At 37.5% G+C, this 19,025-nt stretch overlaps 1 protein-coding gene across 1 annotated transcript; it reads right to left on the bottom strand.

Moving 5' to 3' along the window:
* Nucleotides 1-278: 278 nt before the first annotated feature.
* Nucleotides 279-14,259, bottom strand: LOC104903504 (sec1 family domain-containing protein MIP3). The gene is made up of 7 exons (XM_010691544.4): nt 13,972-14,259; nt 6,405-6,548; nt 5,810-5,959; nt 4,215-4,700; nt 1,304-2,824; nt 1,158-1,226; nt 279-750 (listed from the first exon to the last, which is right to left on the bottom strand). Exons 1-7 carry the CDS (start codon nt 14,017-14,019, stop codon nt 622-624), a joined length of 2,547 nt encoding a protein of 848 aa, XP_010689846.2. The 5' UTR covers nt 14,020-14,259; the 3' UTR covers nt 279-621.
* Nucleotides 14,260-19,025: the final 4,766 nt, after the last annotated feature.

Here is a 19,025-nt window from a genome sequence, read left to right as displayed (position 1 = left end):
AATACATAAGCATATAAATAAGAGAGCTCAATTTTCTATTTCATCAACGTTCGATACTAGATTACATTCATGCCTCCAAACTCCAAAGCATAACAGTGATGACATCAATGTCAGCAGCCCAAGAACAGCAACAAAAGAATATAAGATAGCTTTTCGACTTATTCAGATGTATAGAAAGATTACAACAGAAAAAAAAATACAATTAAGAGATACTGATTTAAGTAAAAAAAAATACCCGTAGTAGTTATACCACTTAAAGATGGGAATACATAAGCATATAAATAAGAGAACTCAATTTTCTATTTGAAGATTACGTTCATGCCTCCAAACTCCAAAGCATAACAGTGATGACATCAATGTCAGCAGCCCAAAAACAGCAACAAAAGGATATAAGATAGCTTTTCTACTTATCCAGATGTATAGAAAGATTACAACAGAAAAAAATACAATTAAGAGATACTGATTTAACGTAAGCTCCCCCACCCGCCAAAAAAAAAAACGGGAAAAAAAGGAGAATAGCTTTGAGGTCAATATCTACAGAGCCTATAACTAACCTGTGTTGAGCTCAGAGATTTAGGGGGGGGGGGGGGATCAGATCAATACATACAGTGATACAGAGCCTTAGAAGTGACTAGAGTTTCCCAGAAGTAACTCAAGCATGTCCTCAGGGGTTAAAAGTGTTGTGCCACCAACTATAAGCTCTATATTCGGCCTCTCGCTATCAGACAATGCCTCGAAAGCTTCATGTACCTGATGAAAGGTAAAAGAAGTCAATCAGGGCATACGTGGAAAGTGATTTCATGGAAGTAATAACTAAATAGTAAATACTTCATCAATATAAGATTGTCAAATGATCTCACTACAAAATAGCTTACTCTTCAAGCAATAATTCTTGAGGTAGTGTAAACAGACAGAAATGTACTACCATGACGGAAGTGAGCAAAGGGTTAGAAGATTTCAAATGGCTGTTAATTTGTTCGGATGCAGCGATAAAAATGGTGCATTAATACCAAAATAGAAATAACTGCAGAGCTCGAAAGTCCCACAGCTGCCCTGAGTAATCCACGAGCACACAAAAAGCAAGCAGATATACTTGCAGAGGTTGATTGCATGCAACATTTGAAAACAATGCACATATTTATTTTCAGATCACTGACCTCTTGACCGTTGGTGCCTCCTATAATGAAAACAAGGATAAGATTTTGGTCTGCTAGACTAGGTTTCGCCTGCACGAGTCAACCATTAGAAATCAGCATGAAACAATCAGGATTCTGTTTTAAACACATAATAAGCACTTCTTTACCTGCCCAAGGCCAAATCTTCCAAAAAGTCTACCCACAGTTGAAGAGTGATGCTCTAATCCAGGTACATCATATTTTCCCAACACTCTCAATAATAGCTTGTATAGCAACCCTTTACTTTCGAAGGAGTCACCTCCAGTACCTAATTCTGAGGCAAAGGGACCTTCCCTCAATGGTAAATTTCTTCTTTTTGAACCAGATAACTTGTACAAGAATCTGAAAAGGTTATCAACCCTGTCGCGCAACTCTAGTTTGAGCTGCATATCATCATATCCTTGCTCTTTATTACTAGCATTCCCAGCATCCTCATCACCCCAGTTTCCCCAATCCTCATCATCCAAATCATCGATTGATAATTCATCTGTAAGATTTTTTTCCTTTGAGCTGATCTTGCTTCGGTATGCATCAAGCTCTTCTGCAAGACCATGTACAAATCTAAGTTCTGCTAACTCTGGGTTCTCAAGTATAGCCTCAACAATGGCTTCCTTCATTAAATGCTCCTCCTGCCATGAAAAAGGACTAGTAGTTCCTGATGTGGGAAAACTTTCACCCGCCAATATATATCCCATTACTGTGAGGAGCAATGCATCTTTAAAAGAAATTAATCCTTGGGAGGACATTGATTTTCCACCTTGAGATCTAGTTAAAATACTTTTGTTGACCAAGTCACCTATTTGAGCAGCAAGACTTTGACTCGTGTCTCCGGCAGAGACATGCAACATTTTCTCTGCACTGATAAATGCATCCCATTTGTCACAATGTAATTCATCCATAGCAGCCAGTGCAGCAGCAGTCAACTGGATAATCCCTTTATTTCTTAGAAAAGAAGAATCACTTGTAGCCAGCGCTTTTATCATAGGTTCCAACTCTGACTTTGTAGCAAAACCAGATCGAGCTTTCACATTCACAGATATATTCTCCTTGCGCAAAGCTTCTTGGAGCCACTTCTTAACAAGTACTGTCCCATCCTTCATATGCCTTCCTAATACAGCTTCTAAATAAGGTGTTCCATGGAAACTTTCAGCAGCCATAAAGGACCCATCAAACGTATGCTGTATAGAGTCGGAGGACTTCTCATCTTGAATTTTGGAGCTAAGGTCAATCAGGTCCTGGATCTTTGGATCAGAACTGCTGGAATTCCAACCACATAGAAAAGCTTCAATGCTTTCCAGTAGTTGAAAATTATCAGCTTTAGACTCTTTGTTGAAAACACTGTCAAGTGGTATTCGAACATCGAGAGGTGCACGGTGTATACGAGTAATTGGCTTTCCTCGGGTCTGTGAGTTTTTTGCATGTGTAGAATATGATGATCTTTCTCTACGAGTTAAAGCAGAAAATACTCTATCAAAAAAGGAATCGGTGTGACTACATGGAGTCAGGAGATCCAAAGTGCGGTCAATCAGCAACAAGCCTGCTGACCTCTTACGACGACCTACATCATAAAGACTTGACATGTCTGTCAATATTCTTCCAACAGTTTTTGATAGATCCCCAAAGGAAAATATTTCCAGTTTTAGGTCCATCTACAGATCAAGGGAGGAAAAGGAAACATTTAACAAGGGAATAGAGGTGATAAAAGTTAGAAAACAAAGGCCAAGAGTACAACTGGCCATACCACCAAACATTGAAAAGAATAACATCGTTGGTAGAGTCTCTGCAGTTCTCAGTTTCAGGTAACTCACATACAGCTTGGGGACCCAAGCCCATGGTGAAGTCTCAAATTATTGTGAGACTCGCGTAGTTGTGTGCTCTCAGCAAATTAAGTTCCAAAAAAGGGCTAGTGCTAGTATGCTACCCGTATGTGGAACACTTAAAAGTCGAATACATCTTTTACATATAGTTTCTGAAATAATTCTGATGTACTTCTGTGACTACAGAGCCAGCCTAGCATCACATATATATCTCTTCATCTTACTTTATATCATTCAATAGCAAGGAACTATCATGAACCCACCCCCTCCTCTCTCTCTCTCTCACACACACACACACACACACACACACACACACAGAGAGAGAGAGAGAGAGAGAGGGAGGTGGGGAAGGTAAAAAAAGGCAATAGAAAGACAGAATAGGAACAATTAGATCTCATTGGTGAAATATAGCTTGAGGAAGAAGGAAATGATGTTAGAACAGCATGACCCCATTTAGACTCTTATGTCCCATACAACACCATTAGCAGTGCACTGCGTTGAATTCCTGCCTAGTCTATGCTGTAGAGAATTAAAATGTTCCTGGTTTTACTTCTAACTAATACATAAATGCATTCCGATTTGGCAAAGCACATACTGCTACTTTGCAAAAAGCTATGAGAAGCTTAGTGACAGTTTGACTGTGTGAGACATCTAGTTTAATCCCTAGTAACACTAAAATATGTATTGTACTTCCTGTTCAGGAATTAGGTCGTAGAAAGATAACAAAGCTGTGTCAAGAGCAATTAGCGTATAACAGATGTGACAAGAAAACAAGATCAACATTAGGCCAGTAAATAATCTATGTGATTGCCAGATAATTTCTTGCTTTATCCCCATGGTTAATAAATCAGCTCTCTAAACAGATGCTCAACAACTCTTCCGAATTTCCAAGGATGATACTCTACAACTTACTATTTTCTGTGTCTGCTTATGCGTGCTTTATGGAGGTGGAGGTGGGGTGGAGAGTGGGGGAAGGGGGATACTTCCACCAACTCCAGGGCAGAGATATAGACATATCATGAATACAAGAGGGCGTAATAACCTGGATATGACAACTACTATTATCTCACAGAGATGTTAAGCTATCCACTGTATGTCTGTATCACACATATCATATCATAGAAGTTTGCATATGCTAGAAAGGCAAAACCCAAGAAACAAAAAGACAAAATGTCAACGCCAACTCAACTAGCATTCAAGCAAAATGGAAAGCATCGGTTACCTTAGAAGCAAGATAATAGAGAAAATGGGCTGTAAGAGTTGCCCCAGGAACATCTTCACCTTCAGAAGCAAGACCAACGCTTAATGGGGGCAACCCAGGACTAAGAGAATGCTCGTGCTCAGTTGCCAAGCTAGCTTGAGCAACTGATCCTCCTGAAGGTAAGACAAAGAAATTTGGTGACAAGGGACAAAATATCATTGGAAAGTGCTGCACAGACACGACCAACTTTTGCTCTTTCTGCTTCGGATTATCTTCAAAGATATTTGACACGCAAGGGCTAGTGACAATGTGAGAAATGTCTTTGTCATCAAGTTGAGCCCAACCTTCTAAGGAGGCCAAGCTTTCTGATAAGTCCCTTTCATCCAACCGTTCAGACTTAATCTTGTGCTTATTCGAAAGCTCTTCATAATCTTGTATTAACAAGGACTCATATTCTCGAAATGCATCTGGGCCAAGGGGTGAATCAGGATATGCTGAGTGTGCTATCTGAGGATGAAAATTAGTTAACTTTGCTCATCACACTGTTAAATAAGAAGGCACATAATTGAATATCAAGTAACAGAACTCACGGCAAAATTATGAAGTTCTCTCTCACCATTTTGAAAAACCACAGAAGATCACTTGCCTTATTACAGCCTTGTAATACTAAAAAGGCTATAATCTATTTACTTAATTTGTTTTATTTGGTTTTTGAATACTAAGTAGAAAAATCTATGACAAAATGACACAAGATGAATGAGCTAGTGATAACATGCAGAGCTACATACGGTGTTTTCCTCAGACGAAAGTTCAGCAGTAAAATTACTTGCGAACAAATCCCAAACACCTCGTGGAAGAATTTAATTAGAAAAATTATATTATAAAGACTCCAAGAAGCCATAAAACAAAAAGGCGTGGAGGGAAACAGAAATTATATTCAGAAGCAGAAAATCTGATTGATAAACAACTAGAAGAGTGTGATTGACATGGATACTAACACTTAAAAAGAGGATGAGAAAGAAGTCCTGCAATTCTTGCAGAAAGAAACATTGAAAAGAAGGTAAGAGTTTAACGGAATGGATGGACTCATTGCAATGTATTAGGACATCAGATTCCTGGAAGAATATAGATTGGGTGCCAAGAAGAAATGCAGTGCACAGGTCAAATAAACCATCATACAAGTTATATGTGATGTTGTTATACATCAAATCCAGAATCCAATATGTTCTTTATCCCAGCACCAACAAGCCAGGGAGAGGGGAGCTACAGCACAGGCTTTCAACTTTGGGAATTAGAGAACAAGATATCACCGATTCTGGGATTCGAGTTCAAGGTCATAGTTTAGGATCCAATACATAGGAATTTTCAGTAGAATTGGAGCATAAAGAGAGAAGAAAGGTTTAGAGATCAGAATCTTAAGAGACACAAGACTGAGTCACAACTAGATGAGTGGCATACAACTATACAAGCAATCCAAAGTGGCTTCTATTTGTATTTACTGAAGGAAAAAAACCACATAGTGGCACAAATTTCACTAAAGGTAATTGAAGAGGGGAAGATGGAGGAGAGAGAGAGAGGGAGAGAGAACAAAGTAACTAGAAAGGCGGCAAACAAACCTCTGAGATAGAAGTGAAAATGTAACAATACTGAATACTTGGGTGCGCTCCCAGACAGCGTATGGTATAGCGGTGTACATCACTCAATAGGCATGATGTTAAAACAACCACTTTCTTTGCAGAGTCTGATGTTCCATTCCAATCAGCAGCCTAGAAAAGAAGTAAAGCCATCAAGATCCTTCTCCTGAATTTAAGAGTAATTGAAGCTAATGGACAAAGTCATTAGTAAAAATATATGTTCATTAAGAATGCAAGAAGAATCATACAATCTTTCACAGGTAGGAAAGAAAGTCGGAGCAATAACTGCTACTGAAGAAACAAAAATTTTGTGCATTCTCAAGCACAGATATTTCCTGGTTGCATATCTTCTGTCATGTTAATTTGTATCGATCATCAAACAAGAAATTAACAGAGATCTTATAACTATCGCTTGGTAATTATTCCGCTGATTTCTTCCCTGTGTCTTTTGTCCTTCACATATCAGGCTAAGGATGCCAAAAACTAACCTCTCAGCAAGGGAGAAGAAGCGCAACGTCATTTGGAGACAATTCATCATCTACAACATATGGCACAAAAGAATGAGGAGATTCCTTACCATGTCAAGTGGTGACATGTTCTCCAAGCAGCAAACAGCACGTGCTCCATGTTCCAACAACAAAGAGAATGCACCGAGATATTGGAAACTCTCAGTGCATCCAGCATCTAGGTAAACAACAGCCTCATGAAGTTGTTCTGATACCTACATATATTTGTATATAAGAGAATAATCAGTAAAGCTGATACTCCGTCCGTTCCTAACTAATCAATTCAATTTTGGGTTGTCTCAAATATTATAGTCATTTCGTCAGTTTAGTAAGTTCACCTTTGAATCTTTCCATATTAGTATACCCTAAACTATAAGTTCAAGGAAGACTACCAAGTGACATAACGGAAAAATCAAATTTTGATTAGTGAAGGATAATGAAGCCAATTTGACTCAATTCCCTGAATATGACCCATACGACGAAATATTATATAAGAGCTAAAGGCCAAGCATACAAAGTGCAACCTGATTAGGGGAATCATACCTAGAAATTATGCCTAAGTAAGTCAAATGTCATGATGATATGAATATTCCTATCAGATTTTAGATACAAAACCATTCGGAATAAATGGAAAACACATTTACACAAATAACACACCACAATTGGGATACATTAACTTGAAACAAAAAATAATTTTCTATACTTCATGTGCAAAATCAAAAGGTAGAAATAGAAAGCACTTCATCATCATTGCCATATTATTGTCTAAAGATCCATAAAAATAGTACATAGCAATGACAGGAGGAAAAACATTTGAAACTAAGAAACATCCTGAACTCAGCAGCACTGATGCGTTTACCAGATATCACAATGTGTAAACATGCATTACTGTTGAAAACAATTTGACCTCTAATTAACTTCTCTTTTTCCTATCACTATCTCCACCACCATTATCTAGCAATACGATTAGTTATTGTACATCCATATTCTCCCTCACATTGCTGCAACATACTGATACACTATGAGTTCACTGGGTTCAGCTAAACCCAATAGAATTTTGGAAAAAAATTGTGTAGCTCTTTATTATAAAATCGCTTATAAATTTTCCCATGTAATAGATAACACAAAAAACAAGGCGGTGAAGATGGTCTTGCTCTGTGTGCCAAGTTCACTCCCTGAGACAAAGCTTCCCTTGGACGCAGGATTGAGTCCCATAAGCAGACACTTCCTTTTTCCTTTCCCAATTTCAAACGCTGCACATAATTTGTTTTTCTTCTAAATTCAATTAAATTTCTTTCTAATTTCTTTTTGTATAAATCTCTTGATGCACCCACTGCAACTGACTTGCAGTAGCGAATACGAGCTAAGGAGTAAGGATTAACTAGGAAAGCAGAAATTGTAAGAGGCAAATTTTATAATCTAAAGATTACATTAGCAAAGGCAAATGTTTTAAACATGTCACTAGAAGTTCATCCTGAGATAGAATTTCAAAATTGCTACAAATTGACTAAAATTGTATTGCATGTTCCACGATTTCCACAACCATCCAAGTTACTCATAGTTTGAGACTTAGCTCTTTCTAAACTTAGAGGGCTAGGTACTAGTGATTTTAGAGGTTTGGGATTTGTGGGTTGGGTAGTTGGGCACTGGTGATGCAGAAGGTGGAGAGGGTGGAGAGGAGGACTAAAATGAGTAAAAAATTAGAGGGTAGTTGGAGTAATACATAATGAGGTTAGAAATATGGTTAAATAGTATGAATCAAAATTTTCTGTTCCACTTTTTGTTTCACACTTGTGTGCCATTTTATTTTACTGTTTGGTAACTATTATCACTGTTATGTTGTGTGGTATGAAGACTTTTCATCTGGTTGCTCATTTTGTGGTGATTCTGTGCACCTGATTGATAGTTGTCCTCTTCTTAACTCTCCTAAGAAAGTTGTTACTGTGAAGCTGGTGAAAAATCCTAAGCAAAAAACTTTATATCAAGCTTTAGCCAAGGCTATTGGACAAGATATGCATGTGACCACTGCTGAGCAAGCACAAGTGGTACATGCACAGTCCAAACATCTTGGCAAAAAAGCTCCCAGTTCTGTCCCATTCAAGAAACGATTTCATTCTTCTGAAAAAGGTATTCTCAAGCCCCCCCATGCAAAAGTTATTGTGATCGAGGAACCCTCTCCTATGGTTCCTCCCTATGGTAAGCACAAAGCTACTGGCCTAGTTCCTGAAAATGACAAAGGAAAGGGAAAGCTCTTGATAGCTTCTCCTCTCCTCTCATCTGACTCCTCTAGTGATTATGAAGGTTCTGGAACTCCTCTAGTCTCCCCTCTTGCTGAGCCTCTGGTGAAGGCTTGTGCTCCTGGTAAGGCCTCTGTGTTGGCCCCCTCTTCTCCTGGCCCTATTAAAGTCTACTCCACTATAGAATTAGTAGACCATACTCAATACATGCCATTAAACTATGGGGTGGATCAGTTCTTTCTTATTATGAAAATGATGAGTATGATGATGCTGCATTGACAGTTGTTAATGATCCTAGTGATCAAAATGAGGAAGTTTAACTCCTTAGCAGGAAATTCCTCTCACTCCCTGAATTCAGACAACTCAATCATTCATCATATTGAGAAGATGGGTATCGACCCAACCCTCCCACTTGAGCTATCTACCCAGACGAGCTCGGCAAAAAGGAGGGTTGCAGACATAGAGGAGGATGATGCATCCTCAACTCTCAAGAGGAAGAGATTTTAAAACAGCCCCCCCCCCCCCCCCTAGGCAAATGCTTCTTTGTAATATAATAATTTAATGTTGGCCTTTTGGAACATTAGGGGATGTCGTAGAAAATATGCGTTAGCAGAGGTTAAGGATTTTTGTGACACTAGTTGTGTCAAAGTTTGTATAATATGTGAAGTCAAAACTCAAAATCCCCCCTCTCTAGCTTGTATTAGGAAATGTGGGTTCCATTATTTTGATTTCATCCCTACTGTTGGTTTGTCAGGGGGATTATGGCTTATGTGGAAGGCCTGTAATCGAAATCCATTTAGCTTAAATGTTGTTTTCAAAGCACAAAGATTCATCACAACTGAGGTAAATCTACTTAATATTCACTTCTCTTTTATTGTCATTTTTGTTTATCCGCAGCCCAAGCTTCCCATAAACCTGAATTTTGGGAGGAGCTAATCATCTATGCTAACGGTCTGACTTCCCCATTCATTATATTGGGACATTTTAATGAAAAAAGTAACTCCCAACACAAAAGTAGTGGTGCCCCTTTTAATAGCAATAGGGTTAAAAAAAATCATGAATAATCTGTTTAATAGAGTAAATTGTGTAGAAATTCCGTTTAATGGTCCCAGATTTACTTGGCGGAAAAGTTTGATTAGCAATAACAATTTATATGAGAGGCTTGATAAGGGTGTGTCAAGTATAGAATGGATAGCTAAATTTCCTCAAACATGTCAAACATCCTTCTTTTTTTTTTTATCTTCACTGCCAAGTAGCGCTAGCTTTTCTACCCAAGGCCGAATCAAAAGCACCCCCATTTAGGTTCGAGAAGATGTGGTGTACTAGAAAGGATTTCGATAATTTAGTAAAAAAAACTGGTGCTTGCAATTTACAAGTTCCAATATGTTTTGTTTAGTTGATAAATGCAAAGCACTTAAAACTAAAGCTAAAGTATGGAATCAAACTCAATTTGGGAACATTTTTTGCCAACTGAGAACAGTCGAAGCACACTTCTAATTGCACAACAAAAAATTCTAGTTAATGCAAACCTTTCAGCACTACAAGTTAAGCAAAATTTACTATTAAAAAAACGAATGACACTATTGTCTTACTAAGAGTGCTGGAAACAAAAAAGTAAAACGACAATTCTCACCCAAAGTGATGCCAACACAAAGTATTATCATGCGCATGCGACTAGGCGCAGTCGTAATCAAATTCGGGAGTTTATTACTTCATCCCAGGATTATATTTCTAGCCCATTAAAAATCGCAAAGGAAATTGCAGAGGAATTTAGCCAAAGGTTTATTTCTGATCCTGTGTCATTTCGAGGATACCGACTTGACCTTATTATCCCCTGTTATTTCATCAGATGACAATCTGTTCTTGACTAGAGAGGTCAATGGGGAAGAAATTAATAATGCTCTTTTTGACCTAGCCTCCAATAAATCCCCCGAGTCTGGATTGGTTTCCCCCTTCTTTCAGAAGTACTAGATGTTAGTAGGGAATTCAGTGATACGTGGTGCTAGAACCTTTTTTCATTCAGGCAACATCCTTAAAGAAATTAACCATCCTGTTTTAGCTCTCATTCCTAAAAAAAAATTACCCGTCTAATGCAAATCATTTCAGACCCCATAAGTTTATGTTCCACAATATACAAGATCATTTCTAAAGTTATTACAAATCGCCTTAAAACTGTTTTAGGGAAGATTGTCCACCCTCTTCAGGGTGCATGTGTTCCTGATCGGCTTATTCAGAACAATATTTAAATTGCCCATGAAATGTTCCATTCTTTCATAAAGAAATCTAGGAAGGATGGGTGGATTGCTATGAAATTAGACATGGAAAAAGCGTATGACCAGTTGGAATGGAAATACATTATTTCTACTCTAAACAAGTTGGGCTTTTGTCCACAATGGGTTAGCTGAATTAAAAGTTGTATTTCCTCCACCTCTTTTTCAGTGCTTGTAAATGGTATTCCGGGAGATAGAATTTTCCCCTATAGAGGAATACGACAAGGAGATCTGTTATCCCTGTACTTGTTTATTCTATGTGTGGAGCTATTAGCCAGGGAGCTGTCTGCTGCCTGTGGCCAGTAGGGCAAAAGAAAAAAGGGTGGGAATCTCTATAGGTAAATCAGGTGTGCGTATTCCATTCTTAACTTTTGCATATGACACTATGATATTTGCTAAAGATAATGATACTAGCCGCAAACAGATCAAGGAGATTCTAGACAAGTACTGCTCGATATCAGGGCAATTAGTGAATTTTCACAAATCAGCTTTCCAGGTTACTAAGAATGTGACGTGTGATAAAAAAGCGAATTTTAGTTCCATTCTAGCCATGTCAGAATCCTCTTCTTTGGGGGATTATTTAGGGTGCCCTATTATTGATTCCCGGGTCACAAAAGAAACCTTTGTTTCGATTCTTTCCAAAACTATAAATCAACATCCAAAATGGAAAGACAACTCTCTCTCAGAAGTTGGTCGCTCTGTTTCAATTCAAGCTATTATAGCTACTAAAGCTAACTTTCAGATGCAAAGCTTTTCTCTCGCAAAGCCTATTCTCCTTAATTTAAATAAAACTTATCGTAATTTCTTCTGGAATAAGAACCCTGATAGCAAAAGTGCTAATCAAATTAGCTGGGACCAAACCTGCAAATCTAAAGCTAAAGGTCGGCTTGGGTTTCGTAGGGTTGAACCTCATAATATGGCATTACAGATGAAATTGCTTTAGAAGCTGGTTAAAGGTCACGCCAGCCTATGGGTTAATCTTGTCAAGAAAAAATATTGTAAGAGAACTCCTATTATGTCTCATAAAGTCTCTAATGTGGCTTCTTGGCATTGGAAAAGCCTCATGCGTCTTCGTGGTTTTTTTCCTAAAGGCTTGAGATGGCACCTGGGTAATGGCAGGAAAATCAATTCCTGGATGGATAACTGGGTTTTCCCTTACCCAATCAGTAGTGTCATTCAGGTAGTTGGTGGATCCACCAACCTGAAGGTGGTCGATGTCATTAATCCAGATTTTACCCGGAACCGCTCAAAAATCTGCTCTCTTGTCCCCTCTCATATAGTTGACACTATTTGCTCTTTGTATATTCCTTGCTCGGGAAGAGAGGATGAGCTCATTTAGGGGCTTTCTCCAGATGGTGAGTACTCAGTTAAGTCTGGAGCGGTTTCGATACAAGGTGAGCTTAATCATCATAATGACGATGTTGATTTCAAGTGGATTTGGAAATTGTAGGTTCTTCCAAAGATTAAAAATTTTCTATGGAAAGCTTGTAATGATGGGCTCCCTACCAAGTCCAGGTTGGAAAAAAGCCATTTTTTCTTCCTCATCAGTGTGTTTTTTGTAACTTTCAATGTGTTTTTTTGTAACTTTCACTCTGAGACAGCTACACATTTGTTCTTTGACTGCCCATTCACTCAAGATATTTTGCAAAAGTTGCATGAGGATTTTAATTGGCCTTTATTACCTCATACTTGTATTCCATATCCTTCGTCTTTTCGTAGGACTTTGAATTTATATTTGCAAGAGTCCTCTAAGGAGCATATCCAAGACTTTGCCTTTGTTTGGTGGTTTTTATGGTTCTTTAAAAATAAAGCTCATTTTTAAAAATGAATCTATTACGTTTAGGCAAGCTAGTCTATCTATTTTTAAGTTCGCTGCGAATTGGTCGAAAGCGCAGCAGGTCGAGTTCGCAGCTTCCAGTGTCTCCCCTCCTAAAGGAGTTCTTGCCTCCTCTTCTAGGCGTAGGGAGGGGAAAAATCTTATTTGTTCCCCTCCTTCGGCTTCGTTCATAAAACTAAATTTTGATGGATCTAAATTAGCACATGGTAATGCAGCTTGTGGTTTTGTCTTAAGAGATTCTGACGGCACTGTTCTTCTTGCAGGTGCTAAAAATCTTGGCTCTTCAGTTTCAATTTTGCAAGCCGAGGCTTGGGGGCTTATCGAAGGCCTTAAGGGAGCCGCTCCTCTTAGTATTTTGCAATTACTAGTGGAAGGGGTTAATTTGACTATTGTTAATGCTATTAAAAATTGTTGGTCTACGCCTTTGGAAATTGACAACATGATATGTGACGCAGAAATTATGATGTCGGCATTCTCCATGTGCCAGATTGATCATTGCTTCAAGGAAGCCAATAAAGCGGCGAATTTCATGGCTAACAAGGGCCATAACTACTCTTCTCCCGTACTGTATTGATTTCTCCTTTATCATCTGTAAGGATGTTTTAGGTTGGCCCCGAATTAATAAGGGTCCTTCCTAAGTTTGTTTTCCTTATTAAAAAAATCACTATAACCCACCAATTCTTAATTAAAATTTAAACACACATTATAATAAACTAATTAGAATAGTGGCACACAATTGGTACACAAATGTGGGACAAAGTATATCCATAATTTTTCTTAATAAGAACACCTACTACATTAAACATTATCATTGGGTCACTAAAGAAAATTGATTGTAGTTTATTTTTTGAACGGCTCTGAACCCATATAGTTGGATCCGTCACTGATTGCTGCTCGACTTATGTTATGTTCATTCCTTATGGGCAGCGGCCCGAGTTCATTAGCAGCAAAGATTATCAACAATTCAGAAGTTCATAATCTGTTTTTGATCAAATCAACCCACTTCACTTGATCATGTTGTAATACATCACTAAGGCTTTGTTTTGCTTGGTGCAATCACTTTTAAACCCACAATTAATAAAAATATATTCCACATTTTATCCAGAAATTCAGTGACTAACAATACCCGGCATTTAATCGAGAAATTCTAGCTCATTCCAAATTCTATAATAATTATTCATTCAAAAACCCAATTAAGTGAAGAACAATTAACAAGCTTACACCAAAAAAACAAAGATAAAATTAATATAAAAAAGATGATAAAATGAAAGGAGAAGAAGAAAGTAAGATTTACCTGGTTTATGGAATCAAGAGATGACTTAATTACGTTAACCGTTGACATGGGTTACTGACCAAACTTCGTCCTAACAATGAAACAAGAGCAGAAACACATCCATTAATTTCTGGGTTTATCCCTCAAATTTGTGGAAGATCTCCAATCTTAAGCTTCGGATTTTTTTGAAGAATCCGATACTCCGAATTCCGATGTCGTCAGAAAAAGTTTAGTTTGCCCGAAATTCGTTCCTCGCACTCTTCTCCTCAGTTGTTCGACTTAACCCGGATGGTTAACATTTACGTGTCAGGTACTTGAGAGTGAAAGTAACGGTAATTAAATAGGGAGGGTAAATTGGTAATTTAGTCCGAAACTACGATGGACCCGGTTCACATTAAAAATAGTATGGACCAGGCCTAGACACGTGCCCCCCACTACAAACTAGTCACTCCCGCTTTTCAAAATCCGCGCGATTTTCCTCTTCAATAAAATTCTTTCGCCCTAAAATTTTAACAAAAACAGTTGTTCACAACAAACATACACTATATCATTTTAAAATACACTATATCATGTCAAAATACACTATCATGTCAAACACTATAACGATCGATTATGATAATTTTGTGTAATATACAAATAAACTACACTATAACATTTCAAAATACACTATATTATGTCAAAACACACTATATCATGTCAAAAGACACAACAAAATTCTATCATGTCAAAATACACTATATCATTTCAAAATACACTATATCATGTCAATATACATTATAACATGCAACACTATCATGCGGTTCATGCCAAAAAACTCAGCAAAACACTATGATTTTAAAATACACTATATCATTTTAAAATACACTATATCGTTTTAAAATACACTATAACATGCAACACTGAACGCGGCAAAAACAAAAAGTTGTAATCATTAAAACTCATGTGAGATGGATAAGGTGTACACTAAGTTAGTGTGCACCGGGTTCATATTAGTTTTTTTACCAAATAAAATCCTATTTGAATTTGAAAATGTGAATTCGAAACATGCCAAGTAATGAAATAGAGTAAATCTAACTTGATTTGAGGTAAAATAATTGTGAAATTCAATAATAAAATCCAAGTTAGGATTTGATCAAATCCAAATGTGAGTTGGACATGGAGTTTGTGAAATCTAACTCGATTCTACCTATTGTTAAATATCTCAAGTTGGTTAACGCTATTTGTATGATGGTAATTCCAGATTGAGTGCAATAATAGGTGAACATTTTACATGGAGTGGGTGAATGCAAAGACACGAGTGTCTACTGTAAATTTACAGTGGAAGGTTGGAAACTTACGATGAATTAAAAAAAAAAAAGCACAAAAAGAAACTAAAGTCTTGCTCACTTGAGGTTATAAAAAAAACATTTCTTCATTTTCACTTTGACATTTGTTAATATAGATATTTGGACATAAATTAATAAAATTATTAAAAGACAAAAATAAAATAAAGGTAATAAAATTATTAAAAGACGCTAATTTAAAATTTATGTGGAGATGAGAATATATACTTACTATAGCATCATCTGACATCATCTTTTGAAAGTGGCCCAATCCTCCTTCTTGATGTGCTTGTATACGTCTGGCGGACTATCACCTAACTTCTCTTTCTTTGATCTAACTCTCGTCATTGTTATCCAACCAGATACCAATTTGCTCTTAAAATCCCTCCATCTAACGTTCAAAGCAAACAAGTACTGCTTCTTGTATCGAACCTTGTCGGGAATGTGAAACATGTTTTGTTTTTCAAAATAGGCTAAAATGACTAATTTTGGTTCCAACTTGCCTATATGTTGTATTACCAATCAAATCTACCAATAAATACATTAAACTAAGTATATATGATATGTTAGAGGTGTTTACAACTTAAACTAGCATGAAACAACTCATATTCATTCATTTGGGAAGAAAATGGCCCAAAATGGCCTAAATGGGCTAATTTTGGTTCCAACTTGCCTAAATGTTGTATTACTAATCAAATCTACTAATAAATATATTAAACTAAGTATATATGATATGTTAGAGGTGTTTACAACTTAAGCTAGCATTAAACAAGTCATATTCATTCATTTGGGAAGAGAATGGCCCAAAATGGCCTAAATGGGCTAATTTTGGTTCCAACTTGCCTATATGTTGTTTTACCAATCAAATCTACCAATAAATACATTAAACTAAGGTAGAAAATGTGTTTACCATAGTGTCTTCCAATCACATCCAAAAGGTAGGAGAAATGTGTCTCCATGACCAATTGATGTTCAGCTTCCGTATAGAAAGCCGATCCAAATACCATACTTGGCTCGCCATTCACCTAGTAAAGAAACAATTAGAAATCCAAACATGAAATTGTAATAAGCTAAGTATGATAAATTACATCTATTTACCTGTTGGTCTTCCCAAATCATCAAACTCTAAGACCATATCTCCTTGTTTGGAGATTCATCGTGGGACCTCGTTTACTCTTTCTAGATGCCTTTGGATTCCCACTTGACTTCTTCCCGCTCCCTTGTGCACCATAATATGTAGTGGTCTGACGTGATCTAAGAATCAAAATAAGGAAATTAAATTAGAGAAAGAACAAGTAAATTACATATTGAATATTTACAATATTGAAATAAACGCGAACCTGAGGGGGTTGGCTGCCCATCACCTGTCACCTCAATGCCAAGTAAAGCATTCCTATCAGCCTCTAGCTCAAAAAACTCCATCCATGCATCTTCCGCATCTGCAGCACGATCACTGTCCTCTCCCTGGTCAAGCTCCTTTTCTGGGTGAAAAGGGGCATCAGACTCCGATGAATGATCGCTCGAATCGTCACTAGCCATATCTGTAGCATATACATAGAAACAAGAAAGAGTTAACAAAATTTAAAACAATATACATCATCACGTTATTGTAACAAAATCCAAAACAAGTCAAATTACTCATATAAAATATTTTTTACCTTTAATTTTGGTCAATAGGTTGCTCGATGACTGTTATACCTTCTTGGTGATCCATTCGCATGTAACTATTTTCAGTATCAGACACATTCATCATATCATCATTTGGATTGAGAAAGGGGGATATCATCAAACTTATCATATTCTTCTTCGTCGTCAACATCACCTACTCCTAAAATTCGCCTTTTACCATTAACAACAATGCACCACTGAGTGTCTACAGGATCAGATACATAGAACACTTGTTTTGCTTGTGATGCGAGGATAAAAGGTTCTTCAGTGTCACGCAGACGACTCATATCGACTAGAGTAAAACCGCACTCATCCTTTGCAAACCACGTCTATTATCCGCCCACTTGCATCGAAAAATAGGCATAGTGAAGTCACAATAATCGAGCTCCCATATTTCTTGAATGATCCCATAATATGATTGTGTAGCATCAATCGGAGTTTTATCCTTTGCACTCGCATACTCCCTAGATGATGCAATCGTTGAAACCCCACAATTCTGGACCACCTTTGATTTCTTATCCTGACGTTCAGTGTAAAAGGTATAACCATTGATATCATATCCTTCATAGGAGTTAAAACTGTCACGTGGACCGTATGCCAACCACTTAATTGTATCAGGTACATGATGGTTGTTTGCAGACAATTCACCGATTACTTTATTGTGAAACCAGTCAATGAACGACCTGTTATGCTCATTCATCAATGCCCTCTCCCCTTTTGACGGATTTTTGTGACGCAATTCACGCATATGTCTTTCTAAGTATGGATTAACTTCAGTAACATGGTGCAACACGAAAAGATGAGCTTTATGCAACTCATCCAATGAAGGTGCAATATGTCGCATTCCGACCCCACCTTTGCCTTCTAATCTACCCTCGTGTCTCGACTTTGGAAGACCTATCGTCACAGCCTTAGCAAAATAAGAAGAACAATATCCTCCAACCTCTTCGGCAATTGTTCCTTGAATAATACTCGCCTCTGGTCTTGCTGGATTCTTCACTTTCTTTTTCAAAGAACCCATATGTCTCTCAAAAGGGTATGCCCATCTTAAAAACACAGGACCACACAGTTTAATCTCCCTTACCAAATGAAGGACTAAGTGAACCATAATGTCAAAAAAAGAAGGTGGAAAATACATCTCAAATTGACAAAGTGTGATCACCACCTCATTTTGCAAAGCATCCAACTTATTAGGGTCAAGTACCTTGTTGCATATGGTATTGAAAAATGAACACAACCTCGTGATAGCAAGTCTGACATGTTTTGGAAGAATCCCGCGTATTGCAATCGGCAAAACACTTGCATCATCATATGACAGTCATGAGACTTCAACCCAATTAATTTCAGATCAGTCATGAAACAAGTCTTCTCATGTTAGATGAGTATCCAGTGGGAACCTTAATACCGTATAAACACTCACAGAACAATCGTTTCTCTTTCCTAGACAATGTATAGCAAGCTGGAGGCAAATACTTGTTGTTCCCTTTCCTTTCTTAGCCTTTTCCTTAACCTTTGGCCATAAATTAGGCCGAATCTTCAATTTCTCCATATCTCTACGAACCTTAAGACCATCCTTAGTCTTTCCTGGCATATTCAACAGAGTACCGATAATTGCATCACAAACATTTTTTTCAATATGCATTACGTCGAGACAATGTCTAACTGGTAAGTATTTCCAATAAGGAAGTCTCCAGAATATAGACTCTTTTTTCCAAATGACACCATCGTCTTCCGAAGGTTTAACCCCCTTACCAAATATTGTTCCCATCCCCTTAACACGATTATAAACTTCTTTTCCAGTTAACGGTCTAGGAGCTGGAGCATTTTCAACAAACCCGTTAAATGGTGCTTTTTTCTTTCGATATGGATGAGAACTATGTAGGAATTGCCTATTAATGATATAGACATGTTTCCCACAATGTGGCAAATGTGTAGCCTCCATACCATTCTCACAAATGGGACATGCCTTTTTCCCTTTGACCTTATACCCCATAAATTCCCATAAGCAGGATAATCATTTATAGTACAGAATAGACATAGCAGAAGCCTGAAATCTTCATTAGAATACGCATCAAACACCGTAAC

The sequence above is a fragment of the Beta vulgaris genome, chromosome 9 (genome assembly GCF_026745355.1).
Source record: "Beta vulgaris subsp. vulgaris cultivar EL10 chromosome 9, EL10.2, whole genome shotgun sequence".
Taxonomy (NCBI): Eukaryota; Viridiplantae; Streptophyta; class Magnoliopsida; order Caryophyllales; family Amaranthaceae; genus Beta; species Beta vulgaris.
This window is presented reverse-complemented; position numbering and strand designations above follow the sequence as displayed.